The sequence below is a fragment of the Chrysemys picta genome, chromosome 9 (assembly GCF_011386835.1).
Source record: "Chrysemys picta bellii isolate R12L10 chromosome 9, ASM1138683v2, whole genome shotgun sequence".
Taxonomy (NCBI): Eukaryota; Metazoa; Chordata; order Testudines; family Emydidae; genus Chrysemys; species Chrysemys picta.
In genome coordinates this window covers 56,018,110-56,034,454 of record NC_088799.1, presented here as the reverse complement: position 1 = coordinate 56,034,454, position 16,345 = coordinate 56,018,110, and the positions used below count along the sequence as shown (strand labels likewise).

Sequence of the window (16,345 nt, the reverse complement as noted above, 5' to 3'; positions counted from 1 at the left end):
AGCTGCTTCTGACGTAGAGCACAAGCTGTGTCAAGGCACACAGCGACTCTGTGGAACAGTTTAGGGCAAGAGTGGATGTGCTGATTTGCCAACCCTTTCAAACTTAGGCGGGGCCTAAAGTCAGGCTCTTAAATCCATATTTAGGCTCCTATGTTTAAGTGGCCTGTGTTTCCACGGTGCTGAACTCCTACCTGCAGCACCATTGGCTTTGGTGGGGCTGTGTCATTGACAATCGGGCCAATCAGCTGCCTGACTGGATTTCTCTAAACCTGACTTTGCACCCCCAGATAGGAGATTGTGGCTGTTTCTGAGCAGCTGGAGAATGTAGCCCGCGGTGGCCCAGACAGGAGGGGGTGGCTGAGGTGTGGAAGAAGCAGCCAGCCCATGAAAGGGGATGAATCGAAGCCATCCCCACTCCTGTTGACGAAAGCACAAGGGGTGATGCTTTCCCACACGTGGCTCCTCTGCCTGTGTTCTCTTTCCTCAGTCAGGCCAAGGCTCTGCAGCTCCGCGCCATGTCGGAACGGGGGGACATGTAAGGAGGCAGACGGAGAATACCACTGTGCCTGCCCCTACCGATTCACCGGGAAGCACTGCGAGATAGGTACCCACAATGCTGAGCACTAGTGAGGGGAGAGCTGGGAAGGCATTGGCTGCTGCTTAACATGGCTCTCTTTGTGCCCACAGGTAAACCAGACTCCTGTGCCTCTGGGCCATGTCAGAACGGGGGCACATGTTTCCACTACATCGGCAAGTACAAGTGTGACTGTTCCCCAGGCTACACGGGCCGGCACTGTGAGATAGGTACGAGCGTGGCAGACTGGCAAGGAGGAGAAACTAGGGGTCTGGTGCCAATGCTCAGCTCAGAGCCACTGGCCAGAGACCCAAGGTCTGTTGTTCAGTGCTTGGCTACTAGGCTGGCAATCAGCGGGCTTGGAGTCATTCACAGGCTCTACACATTAACCAGGGGAGCATCCTCAGCTGGGGAAGCCACAGTCAGGCAGTTTGGGGTACTGGGTGCCATTGCCCAGTCAATGGTGTCTCTGGTCATTTAGCAGAGTGCGTGCATTCAACCCCTGATTGCTGGAGCACAGCAAGCAGAGATCTGTGCTCAGTCTGTAGCAGTATCCACAGAGACTGAGTTCAATGGCTGGTTAGTGTAATCACTGCCCAGTGAGTCCAGCACCCATCCAATCGTAACCCAACTTTCTCCATGGGCTGGTCAATTCTCTGAGAGCTGAGCAGGCTGGTGCTGGTTTGTTAGTGGGGTTCGAGGGCAATTGATTTAATGCTCCTGGGAGCTCATCCCTACATCCCCATGGTCTGGCAGCGTATCCAGGTAGCACTGTAGATGTGGCATGGAGAGGGAGGAAGGGCTCCAGGCAGTGTGTCCATAGCCATTTGTGATACTCTTTTCCAGCCCCTTCTCCTTGCTTCCTGAGTCCGTGTGAAAACGGAGCCACCTGCGAGGACCATGGCAGCAACTACACCTGTACATGCCCTGCGGGATACGTGGGAAAGCTCTGCCAGTCAGGTAATAGCCAAGCCAATAGCTCAGCACCAGGAGCAGCCCAGAGAACTAACCCTGCTCTTGAGCAAGGCCAGCTTAGAGCACTTCCCAAGCCTGCCCATCGACAAGGAGAGAGTCCTGAACATCAGCCCTCTGGTGTTAGACCGCCCAGCATGGTTCCATCATCCTGGCTGAATGAAGGGGGGCGGGGCAGGGGGTGTTTTGCTGGAGGAAGAATGGAAGTTGGAAGACGCGGCTTCTGTTTGCAGTTCTGCACAAATCCCCAGGCAATCTCAGGCAGTCCTTTAACTTGGCAGTGGAGTTCCTCTGAACCAACACCTGCATAACAAGCAGCAGTTTGGCCCAGACTTCATACTAAAGGTGCCATCTTCTTAAAGAAGAAAACTTCTTAAAACAAAGGGATCATGGAAGGGAAAGGCCCTGTGAAGAAGCGTCTCAGGAAGATCTCATGTTGGTCTCAGCCCTGTTGACACTGTAACTTCAGCCCTAGAAAGGCTGTTCTGTGTATCCCCAATATATAGGTCCTTCACTGTGGCACAGCTCCCCCTCTCCCAGATCATATATGGCCTGGTGCAATGGGATCATGTACTGAGTAGTTTCCTCCCTGCAAGCAATGTCTTTGGCACCCATCGGAGGTGCTGGCAGAGGGTGGGAACCAAGGCCACTGGTGCTGTTCCTGGATCCCCACAACCCTACCAACAGCGGTAGGTGATTAGGAGCACTAGTGAAGGTGCGTGAGTTCCTAATGCCTGCTGCTGGGCTTTCCCATGCCTCCTCCCCGCCGCCCCCACTTGCCTTGGCATATTTCAGGGCAAGGGCATGGTGCCAATGTCAATGTGACGGGTTGGATCACAGAAACCCCCTTGGGAACTGCCACCTAATGTGCCGGGACTACCTCTGAGCCCATTTTCCCTGCCAGCTTGGGACTTCGTACCTTGCCTTCTTTGAGCCAGACACACTTGCCTGCTGCAAACACAGATCCAAGTCTGAACCACGTCCCCCACAAGCTGCAGGCTTAACTGAAAACAGCTTAAGAAGCGCTCTTGTCTCCAACACTCAGATACCCAGCTCCTAATGGAGTCCAAAACCCCAAATAAATGCGTTTTACCCTGTATAAGCTTTACTTATAACTCATAAACTGTTTGCCCTCTATAACACTGATAGAGAGATATGCACAGCTGTTTGCCCTCCCCCCGCCCAGGTATTACTACTTACTCTGGGTTAATTAATAAGTAAAAAGTGATTTTATTAAATATAAAAAGTAGGATTTAAGTGGTTTCAAGTAAAGACAGACAGAACAAAGTAAATTACTAAACAAAATAAAATAAAACACACAAGTCTAAGCCTAATACAGTAGGAAGCTAAATGCAGGCAAGTCTCACTCTCAAAGATGTTCCAATACGCTTCTTTGACAGACTAGCCTCCTTCTAATCTGGGTCGAGCAATTACTCACACCCCTGTAGTTACTGTCCTTTGTTCCAGTTTCTTTCAGGCATCTCTTTGGGTTGGAGAGGCTATCTCTTGAGCCAGCTGAAGACAAAATGGAGGGGTTTTCCCAGGGGCATATATAGTCTCTCTCTTGTGGGTGGAAACCCCTCTCCCCCCCTCTGTAGAATCCAGCTACAAAATGGAGTTTTGGAGTCACATGGGCAAGTCACATGTCTATGCATGATTCAGTTCTTACAGGCTGATGCCATGGTTCACATGTTAGCCCGAACATTCCCAGCAAAGCTCAGATGTGGATTGGCGTCTATCAAAGCCCATTGTCAACTTAAGTGTTTCTTGATTGGGCACTTACTGAGAACAGTCTTTTCTCAAGAAGCTGACCAAATGCTTCACTGAGGCTACTTAAAATTAAACAAGTACATAGCCAATATTCATAACTTTGAATACAAAAATGATACATGCATACAAATAGGATGAATATATTCAGTAGATCATAACCTTTGCAGGGATATGTTACATGGCTTATCTAGTATAAAACATATTCCAGTTATGTATATTTACACTCATAAGCATATTTCTATAAAGCATTATGGGGTGCAACGTCACAGTCAACTCCTTTAAGAGGATGCTGTAAAAATGCCCTGGGTTGCAGCCCCAGCCTTGGGGTCTGCAGGGTTGTCTCCAGGCTCAAGCTGCTCTCTGAGGCCAGTTCTCAGGCATGGCAGGGTTCGCTTCCCCAAGCAGAGCCAAGGTTCTGTGGGCTGGAGCTGGAGAGCTCTCTGGAGCTCACAAGCACAGCCCTGGACGGCAGAGCCATCATGCTTTCTGGACTTGGCCCAACTTGCCGCCTCTTGAAGAGACAGAGAGCGACTGCTTCTTAGATGCCCGGGTTCCAGCATTGGCTCAGGGACGCCCGCTGTTCACATGCCTTGTCATTCATGCCTCTCCTCTTTCCCCAGAGGTGGACTGCGGCATTCCCAACGAGGTGAAGCATGCCCGCGTGCTGTTTAACTCCACCCGCATGGGCTCTCTGGCTGAATACCTGTGTGAGCGAGGCTACATCTTGCGCCCTCAGAACAACCCCCGCATCTGTAGAGCACAGGGCGTCTGGAGCGACCCCCCGGAGTGTGATGGTAAGTTGGTGCAATGAGGAAAGGGGCCTACACAGCCTGAGCTATTCTGCCAGAATGGCTGCTTCTTGGGGCCTAGCTGGGCCTGGAGCCCCCTTAGCAGCCATGAGATGTGGCCATTTCTCTTGTGGCACAGCCTGTGTGGTGCCCCTGGGGATGCTCCGGAACACCCCTCCCTGGCTAGACCAGACTCTTTTCAGCCTGTGCTAAGATACCTAGGGCCCCATACCCCCTTGGAGGCACACAACTCCTGGGGGGACATAGGGTCTGGATGCGGACTTCATGCTGTCCTTGAGCCCTCTGCCCGATGCACATCTCTGCTTGGCAGCCACACTTCTGGGACGTGCAGTACCTGCAAAGGACATGCAGCCGCTGGGAAAGGAGAGATTGAGCCACTATTCTGTGTGGTACCAGGGAGCGAGAGAGGAGCAACATTGTGGGGGCAGATTGGGATCAGCAGAGAGCAAGTGGCTGCAGCACGGGAGACAGAGGATAGTGCTGACAAGGTGTCAATCAGAGCTTCCAGAGGAGAGAGAGAACGGGCCTCCTGGCAGGAGCGCAGCCCTGGAGGATGGAATGTCACTCCAGACCGATGGCTGGTTCACTGTCACTAGCCACACTCCCCTGGGAACCACCTCCCTAGCCTACTCCTGGGCTGGCTAGCTGGTGTCTCTGCGGCTGACATGCGTGCTAGGCAGCACTGCGCTTTACCCTCTGCTTTGTCTCTGAGCTATGGCTGACTTGGCCCTATCCTAGCTGCCATCCACGTCCATAACTGTCGCTACAATCCCTTAGTGATCCTGGTGAGGTCCTCAGCCACGTGTCCTGCTCCATTTGTGAGTTGTCCTCCCAATTTCATCCAAGAGACAATAGACCAAATTGCCTTCCCTGTGCCCATCCCACAACTCTCTCCTTCTTCTCCCCTTCCCTTGGCCCAGTGACTCCATCCCATCTCCTGATCTCCCTGTGCCCACTCTTATCCCCGCTCTCACTCTGCTCCGGAACCTCTCCCCACCTGGCTCTTCCACTCACAAAACAAACATGCTTTAGCCTCTCCCAAAGCTACCTTCCTATCTCCCTTATCTCTTCCACCTCTAAGCTCATTGAATGTGCTGACTACAATGGCTGTCTGGAGTTCCTCCTCTCCAATACCATCTAGCCCTCTACTCCAGGCCTGTCTCTGTCTGTCCAAGCTAAAATCTCAGCCTGTCTCTATGACATCTCGGCATGGGTGTCCAGCTGTCAGCTCAAACTCAACATGGCTAAAACAGAGTTCTTAATTTTTTCCCCTCCCAAACCCTCCCCATCACCTCCTTTCTCAGTCACTGTGGACAACACCATCATCCTGCCTGTCCTTCAGGCCTGTAACCTGGGCATCCTCTTCAACTCAGCTTGGATGTGAGTGTGACAGGTTTCCCCCAGGGTGCCACCTGGAACTGGGGTACCACTGAACCCTCTGACCCACCAGCCTGGGCTCCCTCTCACACTTAGCTGCTGTGACAAGCTGCAAAGCCCTCCAGCCTGCACTTTTACCAGCACTCACACAGGTAGGGACACACCCAGCTGCAGTTACATGCAGGCTCTCGAACCACCAGCTTCCCAGCCTAGGACCACAGAGCAGTACCATCCTGCTCTGGTCAAATCTGGCCAGTATATGGGTTTAATGCCCAGTCTGCCTCTCCCTCAATGTGAAGAGGACAATGCACACTTGTGGTAACTGTGACGGGTTGAATCACAGAAACCCACTTGGGAGCTTCCACCTGATGTGCCCAGACTACTTCTACCCCTGCTTTTCCTGCCAGCTCGGGACCCCAGACCCCTGTCTTGCTGAGCCAGACACTCCCGTCTGCTCCAACAAAGACCCAGGGTCTGAATTACTTGCCCCAAAGCTGCAGGTTTACCTGAAAGCAGCTAACAGAAGTGTTCCTGTGTTTAACACTCAGATGCTCAACTCCCAGTGGGGTCTAAACTCCAAATAAATCCATTTTACCCTGTATAAAGCTTAAATAAATTGTTCGCCCTCTATAACACTGATAGAGAGATATGCACAGTTGTTTGTACAGTCATGGCAGCCATCACTCACTGGCTGTCTGTAGTGTTCTCAGGAAAGCTCACCGGGTGGGAAATAAGCTTCTCCTGAGGCTATTGTTTTATCTAATGGCCCATTACTATGAATAGGTCCTTTACAACCAGCTATTTAGACTGAAAGCATCTTGTCTAGGGGCTGTTACCCAGGTGTAACTACATTTGACGTATAGATACATAGTGAGTATTTATAACTTCAGATACAAAAATGATACATGCATACAAATAGGATAATCATATTCAGCAAATCATAACATTTCCAATGACATCTCACATAACCTGTCTTGCATAAAATGCATTATAATTACACTATAACCATATCATAACAATGTCACTATGAAGACTATGGTGTGCAGTGTCACAGTGAGGACCTAGAGAGAAGTCTAAATCTTCCTGATTCTCTCTGCATAACCCCTAAGGAACAGCCCTTCCTATCCCTCCACACAACTAAAGCTCTCATTGACTCACGCCCGAGTTACTGCAACATCCTTTCACGAGTGGAATCCTGCCCCGCTCATGTCTATTCAGACTGTTGCTGCAAAGATTGTTCTCCTAGCCCAGCCTTTGTCCATGTCATGCCTCTCTTTGCATCCCTCCCCTGGCTCCCCCTTCTCTAGTGCATCGAACATGAGCTACTTCTCTTCACTTCAAAGGCCCTCACAGCCTATCACCAGCCTGTGCATCATCTCTCATTCACTACCGAGTGGTCGACTCCCACCGCTGATGGGTCCACAAGGCCAACCTTCACTGCCACCGGTTATGTTTTCAAACTAGTCCCATGGGGCTGTCTCCCTCCCAGGCTGCCCCTAGCCTAGCCACTAGCAAGTGTTTTGTTAGGTTCACAGCAGACGAGTGTTTTGAGGAGGACTCTGAAGGGGACGAAGATGGAATGCGTCGCACGTTTATAAGGCGCTTGTCCCATGGCTGGGGCTCTTAGGGACTACTGTAATGCTCCTAATAAACAATGTACGGCACCTGGTGCAATGGGGTCCTGGGCCATGACTGGGGCTCCTACATGCTACCGTAATACATCTAATAAATAATGTGCAGTACTTGGTGCATGTCTGGGGCTCTTAGGGACTACTGTAATACACCTAATAAATAATGTATGGCACCTGGTGCAATGGGATCCTAAGCCATGACTGGGACTCCTCGGTGCTACCATAATACACCTAATAAATAATGTGCAGTACTTTATGCAATGGGGCACGGGCAATGGCTGGGGCTCCTAGAGACTACCGTAATATGAGGGGTTTGGTGCTCCAGGGCTATGGTGGGGAGAGAGGTCTCCCTCCAGCTCTCTCTCCCCACCACAGCACCTGAGCTGTGGGGGATAGGCGCCTCTCCCCACCATGGCAGATCCGGGGCTGGGGCTGCAGGATAGACGCCTCTCCGTGGCAGATCCGGGCCAGGGCTGGGTTCGGACCAAGGGAGGGGCACCACTGGCTGCAGCTGGGTTCGGGCCACCCCGGTCGCAGCAGAGTTGATGCTGGGGGAAGGGCGACCCAGCCACAGCAGGTCTGGGGCTGGGGCTGCAGGATAGGTGCCCCTCCCCCATCCCCAGCAGGTCTGGGCTGGGGCCGAGTTTTGGGCCGGGGGAAGGGCGCCGCAACAGGTCCGGGCCAGGGCTGGGATTGGGCCAGGGGAGGGGCACCCCAGCTATGGCAGGTCCAGGCCATGGCATAGTTGGGGCTGGGCGAGGGATGCCCTGGACTGCGGCAGTATTGGGGGTGGGGGAGGGGTGCCCCATCCACAGCAGGTCTGGGCCATGGCAGTATTGGGGCCAAGGGAGGGTGCCCCAGCCATGGCAGGTGTGGGCCAGACTACCCCGCCCCTGGCCGTGGCATGTTGGGGGACAGGCTAGGTTGGGGCCGGGGGAGTGACACCTCTCCCGCATTCGCAGCAAGTTCCTAGGTGCGTTCCTTGAGCACCTGTGCGGTGCTTGATAGGCTGCTGCATGGCCATGCAGTTTACAGGGATCTTAGGTCCTAGGCCAAGACTAGGGCTCCTAGATGCTACAGTAATACACCTAATAAATAATGTACAGCACCTGGCACAATGAGGTCTTGAGCCATGACTGGGGCTCCTACACGCTACAGTAATTCACTTAATAAATAATAATGGTGCACAGGTAGGGAGGCTCCACTCACCCACTCCCCACTGTAGGCCCAGGCAGGTCTCTGGGAGGCCATCAACATGGGCTATGCTTGCTCCTTTAGGCATGGTTAGCAGTGCAGCATACTTCACTGAATGCACCTCTGTGTGGGATGGGACAGTCATGGCCATGGGAGACGGTGTGGCTTGGATATTTCACTGACTATAATCCCTTCTCTCCCCACCCCCATGCTTCCTTCCCCAGAAATTAACGAGTGCATTTCTCAGCCCTGTTTCAACAGGGGTTTGTGCAAGGATCGTATTGCTGAGTTCCTGTGCCTGTGTGAAGCAGGATACACAGGCCCCCACTGTGAGTTGGGTAAGAGAATGTGAAAAATACACTTACGGGGACCCCATCCAATGGTAAGCAAGGCAGGAAGATACCTCTGCCTGGATTGGCCCTCAAAGCTGCTGCAGAAATGGCCTGGGAGGGAGGTGTTACCCGGGGATGGCCTTGCCCAGCAGCCCATCTGGAAAGCATCACAGCCAGGGCAGCCAAAGGCCAGTGAGGCAGCTCCAAGATCCATACCACTGGTGCCGTTCCTTAGAGTCATACGCTCCTTAGAGTCATACCCTTAGAGTCATGCGAGCGCTACAGCACTCATTCAGCATACGGCCCTGCTAGCAGCTGGGGCAGAAAGAGTTCCGAGGTGCTTATCATGGATCTGTACCTTACGGGGGGATGAACATCCATGCCACCGCGCATGTGTGTGATCAGTCTCCTAGAGCTATAGAGGAGAATGTGGTTGAGTTTTTCAATGCAGCCTAATGGATTTAGATTCACAGTCCCCTTTTAAACAAATGGGAATTGTGTGTCTATATCCCCTAGTCAGCTTTAGGTCTGTATGTGTTGGGGATATAAACAGCCACACGTACCCTGCACCCTCTTATTCTCTTTATTGGAGCTGATTGGCACTTTTTTTTTTTTTTAGAAATGATTCATTTTAATAATTGTAATATTTTTGAGATTGCATTTAAAAGAATGGCTTTCGGCAACCAAAAACAAAAAATTCAGCAGGTCAGGAGAAAAATATTCAGTAAAACCCATAATTTTTTGCCCAGTTGTCCAAAATGTTTTGGTTTTTCAATGAAAGTCTGAAAAATGTGGTTGAAATTGGACACTTCCCATGGGTGCGGGAGGGGAGGGGAGGGTGTGAAGAACCCAAAGCTTTCCCTCCACTCAGTTCCTTGTACCTGCTTGGCTTGTGCCTGTGCCCAATGCACTCATGAACAGCACTAGCCCTCTTTAATGGGTACCAGCCTAAGGGAGCAAACGCTTTCCATGTGGCAGGAGCTTTGGCAATGCCTTTTGAACGGGGCATGTGTATGTTTTACTGGCACGAATTACACACACAGCTGAAGGGGAGCTATGAAAAGGAAGAAAAGTGGCTGTGTACTCTAAGTGCAGCATGGCGCACACAACCCAATGTCAAACCCACAGCATTTACCAGCAAAAATACATACCAATATTCACAGTGTCACCCCGAATAACAAGGCATTTGATTGTGTTTCGGACCACTCCTTCCCTATGTGAGGCTCTTGTTATTCAGACTGCCCAAGCCTGAAATCAGAACTGGATTAACACAAGTGCCAAGGGTTCCAGCATAGCAGCCTGGCCTTTCAGGATTGACCTAGTTGTGCAGTTCTTACTCATGTTGGTGAGCACTTAAACTAGTAGCCCCAAGCCAGTGAGGCTACTTGTGTGTGTAAGCGTCCAGGACAGTGAGTAAGGGCCGCCTGGACTAGTTCTGTGTTGTCAGTGCATGCTGTGCTGAGGATGGGTTTCTGGTCTGTACGTGAGTGTTTCCTTTTGCTTCTACACAGAGATTGATGAATGTCAGTCCGACCCCTGTAAGAATGGAGGAACTTGCAAGGATCTCCCAGGATCCTTTGCTTGTCATTGTCCTGATGGCTTCGTGGGAATCCAGTGTGAAACAGGTAGAAATTTCACAGGGTAAAGCTCAACCCAAGTCCCTCAAAGCCAGTGCTGGAATTTCCAGTCTGATGCCCCTGGCTAGTCTGAGGCCAGGTCTACACTACCCCCCTAATTCGAACTAAGGTACGCAACTTCAGCTACGTGAATAACATAGCTGAAGTTCGAAGTACCTTAGTTCGAACTTACCTTGGTCCACACTCGGCAGGCAGGCTCCCCCGTCGACTCCGCGGTACTCCTCTCGCCGAGCTGGAGTACCGCAGTCGACGGCGAGCACTTCCGGGTTCGACTTATCGCGTCCAGACTAGACGCGATAAGTCGAACCCAGAAGTTCGATTGCCAGCCGCCGAACTAGCGGGTAAGTGTAGCCAAGGCCTGAGAGAGAGCCATGGAGGCAGTACTGGCCTGCCCAGCCTGGTCCATCCTCACGAACCTTGACAGGTATGCCCTGGAGTTCCCAGGCATGCTCGCTTGTAGGAGGACTATCTTGTGAGGGCTGGGATGGGAATTCAGCAGCCCTGCGCTGTCCTGCTGGAGCATGAGATTCGGTTTCCATACTCTTGAGCTCCACCAGCAGGCTCTGATTCTGCCCCAGGAGATGCCCCTGCATCTTCCCTGCAGAGCAGTGTGACCTGCGTCCAGTTAGCCTGCCCAAGGGCACCCAGGCAGTCTGTGCTAGAGCAGGGACTCAAAGCCAGATCTGCAGCATCCTTGGCTGGTGCCCTAACCACTGGCCAAGCCTGCCTCCCTCAGGCATGGCACTGTCTTGGCTAGTGCTGGGCAGTCCCCAGAGCCGACACTTTTTTCACTTTTTGTCACCAATGGGGAGGTGGGAAATTTGGTGACATTTTTTGTGATTCTCCCCCCTCCCCCGTTATTTTTCAACAAACCCTAGAGCTGGCCAGCATTTACTTTTTAGTTTTGAAATTTAAAATTTTGACCAAAAAAAAGGAGGAAAAATTTCTAAAATCTATTTGCTGATTTGTGTTGATTAATTTTTTACCAGCTGTGGTGATAAGTGTGAGTTGCTGACCGTGACCTTTCAGTGGCTGTCACTGTGCATAATAAGCTCCATGTATCAGTGCATCATGTCTGTATTGAAAGACATATGGACACCTCTTAAGCTGCCTTCTGCTTGGCTTTTTGATGGCAATCAAACATATGCAGTGACTTTTAAATATCACCCTTGCCTCCATTCAGAAGGCAGGGGCCTCCTTGGGACTCTCATTCACATCAATGAGCACTTAACCAGGGGGTCTGATGGCATCAGTACGTGCTCACCAACCTATCCTGGTTAGCAGAAAGAGGCAGGTGCTGTGTTCAGTGTGACCTGCTGACGCACATTACCAGTTCTGTAGTGAGCTTTGATTGAGTGGGTTTGAAATGGGACTAATCAAAGTGCATTAATGAACTGTTAACGTGTGTCAGCAACCTGCATGCAGACAGTCGGTGCGCAGCAGGCTGGTGTGGGGTAGATTCACACCCCAGCTTGCTGCACACTGACTGTTCGTGGAGACCAGCCCGCATTGTGTGATAATTTTGCCCTACTCTCATGAAAATGATTCCAGCGAGCGCACTGCTGTGCTGTGCTGAGAGCAGGTGTGCTGTGCCAACCTCAGAGCCCCACATCACCAAGTCCTTGACGTCAGTGGGGTTTTTCCCAAGAAATGACCCAGAGCCTGAGCCAGAGCCTACTGAGGTCAATAGAGAGAGTCTTTGGACTTTGGATCCTGCGCTGAGTAGGGACTTGAGGCTCTGGTCCACAGATTGTAAACAAAGCCACAATTACAATCAGCTAGTAAATAGATTTAGCTAGTGATCTACAGGATATAGGCTCAATTAGCGGGATAATTTGATGTTGGTTCCAACACATACCCTTCTCTCTGCCACCACAAAAAACTGTTATAGAAAAATCCATGCACTAAACAGCTTGTCTGCATGTAAAAGTGAATCTGGAATAAGGTAGGGTGTGAATGGAATAAGAATGTCCACACATTAAGTTAAATCAGGAATAGCTATGAGGAATCACTCCCCATATAGACAAGCCCTTAAATTAGCGCAGTGACACTGAGTTGGGCTTTCACCATTGGAGTAACGTGTGAGTTCTGCAGTGAGCTCATGCATCACAGCAGCCAATAGACAATGACCCTCCTGTGTCAGTGTGCTGGACTTTGGGCAATGAATTCTGGGAGCTGTAACCCAATAGTTTGGGACACTGCTTCAGAGCTTGGATATGCTGAATGTGAGGGGCTCATAGGATGAATATGTGTCCTGCATTTAGCCCATGGACTGCACAGTATGTGCATCTGGACTATCTTGAGTGAGTCACCAATTTCACTTCCCCTCGAAACAGATGCATGTTCTGTGCATGGCCCATGGTTTGCACATATACTTCATCTGCTGCATTTGCAGCAAGAGTCCCCACAAGGGATCCAGAGTTTCCTCTAATGTCCATGCTGTCTCTGGCAGATGTTTGACTGAGTGTATCTGTGCCCTCTAGAAGTGGATGCCTGCGAATCAGCTCCCTGCCGTAATGGAGGGGTCTGTGAAAACTATGGTGGCTCCTACCTGTGTGTCTGCCCAGAGGGTTTCTTCGGCTACCACTGCGAGACGGGTAAGCCTTGGCTAGGTGTAAGAGATTTAGCTAATGACCTCCCAGAGCCCCCATTACTTTTGCACTGGCTGGTTAATTCAGTGTGGTTGCATGCACTGAACCTGGCTACTAGTTTGCCAGCCTTGAACGGTAATTAACATTTTTTATTTGGCCTTCTTGGGCAGCATGAGCCATAACCCTTGATCTTGCTCCTCTCCCCCAGCCAGCGATCCTTGTTTCTACAGCCCGTGTGGGAGCCGAGGCTACTGCCTGCCTAGCAATGGATCCCACAGCTGCACCTGCAAGGTGGGCTACACAGGCAAGAGCTGCGAAAAAGGTAAAGGGGCTGGATGGCTACTCAAGTGAGTCCTGTCTGTCACCACAGACAGCATATGCTGCCACATGCACTGCTAGGACGCAGCAGTGTGAGCCCACTGTGGGGGGGATCTATGCCTGGGCGAGACCCACTCGCAACAGGCTGGCACTGCCGGGCTCAGCCATCAGGGCAAATCACTGCCTTGTCTTAGAGTGTGGTGATACCCGCAGATGGAAGGTGCCAGAGGGGCTTGATCTTGCTGGGTGCTGAGCAACTCCTGGAGGTGCTGAAGTCAGTCTGAGAGAGGAAGGATGGCACTGGACTGGCACTCGTGAGGCCTGGATTCAGTTCCCAACTCTGCTGCACACTCCCTGCGGACACACTCTGTGTCTGGCCCTCAGGTCTCCATCTGTAAAATGGGGATTGATAACCTTTGTCTGGCTCGTCTGCTTTTAAACTGCCAGCTCTTCAGGACAATGCCCATCTCAGACTGGGTGCGCAGTCCCTAGCACAATGGGGCCCTGATCCCAGCTCATGCCCCAGGGTCCTTCAGGACTCAAACAGGACGATAAGGAGCAGCAGGCACCAGCCTTTGGGCCTGTGTGAACCCCCTGGGAGTGGAGAGCGCTCAGCACCATGCAGGCTCATGCCCCAGCAGCGCACACTCCCTGCATTGTGCATGACTGTTGTGCTGTATATCAGGGCTGTCCTCACAGCTGCCTTGACACAGTCCTGTCAGCCAGTGTTTGTGTGCTGGAGGGTCAGTCCCAGGGGTCTGGTGCCTAAAGATTTACCATGTTACTTCTTCCCTTTGCTTTGATTGATACCCTGAAGAACTGCTGCCACCAACATCATTAAAGGTGGTCAGGGTGGAGGACACAGGGGTGTCGATTTCTTGGTACCCCCCCGAAGACCCAGTTGCCAGGCAGATGATTGACGGCTACGCCGTGACGTACGTATCCTTCGACGGCTCTTACCGCAGGACAGATTTTGTGGACCGAAGTCATTCTGCCCACCAATTGCGGGCACTAGCCTCTGGCAGAGCCTACAATATTTCTGTCTTTTCAGTCAAACGCAACGTGAACAACAAGAACGACATCAGCAGGCCTGTCATGCTCATCACACGCACTAGTGAGTAGCATCGGAAGGGGAATACAAACGTGAGCATGCACGCCTCTGTCCAACACCTAGGTTAATGCTCCAACACCAGCTGAGGGCTGCTACTGCACAGACAGCTCATGGAGACCCACCAGCCAATGCTACCTCCTAACAGATGGCAGGACCTGCTTCCCGGCTATCCCAGCTTGCTTTCCACCACCTAACGCTACAGCGAAATTTTCATCTAGTTGTGCACTGGTCTAAAAGCCCCCTCAGCCCACAGAACAATCCGTCCTGCACCACAACCCACTTTGGAGTTCGTTAGGCAACATGGGAGCTTGGGGGCAGGAGTGGCCTCCAAGGACCAGAAGCTGTATGAAAAACATTATGTTTTACATACAGATATTTTCTTGCATCTATGAGCTTTATTTGGGAAATATCCATTTAGATCTAAAACCAACATCCTTATGTATACATAGCAACCTCTTAATGAAAAAGGCCCTCCCACCAACCTAATGGCCCAGTGGCAAGCCTCTGGCAAGGAAAATCTCCTCATTCACTGAATGTGTCAATAGACTAGTGTCTCAAGGAGAACTGATTGAGATGATTTAGTTGGGCTTTCAAAGTGTCTGTTAAGGAAACTAAGTAGCCACAGTGTGAAATGGATCAGGAACTGGCTAAGAGACCAGAAGCAAAGGAGTGCTAACAGGTCAATTTTCATATGGCATAAGGTTAGCAGTGGGCACCTAGTGGCTCCTTGCTGGGATCTGCAGTTAATATTATTTATTAAAGGGCGAGTTGGCACAGTTTATTTAGGTCAGCTAGGACCAGAGAGGACTGAGAGGAACACCAGAGACCTGAGCAAGCCAGGGGAATGGGCACCACACCAGCAGAGGAAACTCAATGTTGATAAATGCAAAGTAATGCCAATTGGAAGAAGTGATTTTAATTACTCCTACACTGCGCAGGGTTGTAAGCTTAGTGTGCCAACTCAGGAAAGGGACCTAGGATCACTGTAGACAGGTCAATGAAGACCTCTCTGCTCAGTGTGTAGCAGCGGTTGAAAGAGCAACAAAATGTTGGGGTGCATAAGAAGTGGGATGGTGAATCTGTAAAATAGCCTCATGCCTTTAGACAACTCGGTGGTGTGGCCTCACCTGGGTACTGTCTCCAGGAATGGTCATCCTCTCTACAAAAGGGTATTGCAGGACTAGAGGGGAGTTCAAAGCTGGGCACTGAAAACAATTAGAGCCCTGGAAAGAATTCCCTATAAAGAGAGGGTGCAAAAATGGAGAAGACAAATCAGAGCAGGCATGGTAAAGATGCATAATGAGTGGTCTAGAGAGGGTATCTCAGGGACTTCTGGTTGCCCTATCTCCTAGCACTAGAACAAGGGAAACTTCAAAGAAACTGAAAGGCAAGAACTGTAAAAGTGACTAGAAGAAATACTTTTACCCACCACGTAATTGACTGTGGAATTCCCTGCTACAGGATCTCATTGAGACCAAGGCTTTCCTAGGGTTCAAAACAGGCCTGGACCTCTTATGGAGAGTGAGGGAATCAGAGTTACATTACAAAGCATAACAGACTAATGTAGAAGGGATCAAAATCCTCCTCTGTCAGGGCATAAGCCAACCACCAAGTGACAAAGGCAGGAAAACACTTCCCTGAGGGCAGCTGATGCCATGGTTGTCCATTCTGGGGTTTCCTGTCCTCCTCTGAAGCAGCTGGTGCTGGCCACTGTCAGAGACAGAGTAAATGGACCACAGGGCTGATCCAGTCTGGCAATTCCTGTATTGCCCAGAGTTCAATCATCCAACTGAGCTGGGGCACAGAGAATGGTGCCCACCTTGAGCTTTCACCCCCTGGCATGCTGTCTGGAGAGAGAAACAGTGTAGCCAGCTTTGAGCAGTCCCTAGAGGGAATGGCAGCCCTCCCAGCTGGTAGGGCAGGGGCACCGAGGATGATAGGAAAGGGCGAGTGACCATTGCACAGCACCCTCCTGCTTTCAGCAGACTGATTCATTCGGAGTCAGATGGGAGTCTCCCTTGGCACATGT

The 16,345-nt window shown here is 51.2% G+C and overlaps 1 protein-coding gene across 10 annotated transcripts in view; it reads left to right on the top strand.

The window, feature by feature from the left end:
- SNED1 (sushi, nidogen and EGF like domains 1) overlaps nucleotides 1–16,345 on the top strand; it is a 143,332-nt gene that overhangs the window by 89,881 nt on the left and 37,106 nt on the right. For 9 of the 10 annotated variants that reach the window (XM_065557057.1, XM_024111767.3, XM_065557058.1 and 6 more), the window contains 9 exons: nucleotides 488–604; nucleotides 688–804; nucleotides 1,421–1,534; nucleotides 3,937–4,110; nucleotides 8,552–8,665; nucleotides 10,171–10,284; nucleotides 12,780–12,893; nucleotides 13,096–13,209; nucleotides 14,023–14,319. In XM_065557057.1, coding sequence (XP_065413129.1) covers nucleotides 488–604; nucleotides 688–804; nucleotides 1,421–1,534; nucleotides 3,937–4,110; nucleotides 8,552–8,665; nucleotides 10,171–10,284; nucleotides 12,780–12,893; nucleotides 13,096–13,209; nucleotides 14,023–14,319 — 1,275 coding nt within the window. The remainder of the gene's footprint in view (nucleotides 1–487; nucleotides 605–687; nucleotides 805–1,420; nucleotides 1,535–3,936; nucleotides 4,111–8,551; nucleotides 8,666–10,170; nucleotides 10,285–12,779; nucleotides 12,894–13,095; nucleotides 13,210–14,022; nucleotides 14,320–16,345) is intronic. The other variant, XM_024111770.3, reaches the window with a different exon arrangement.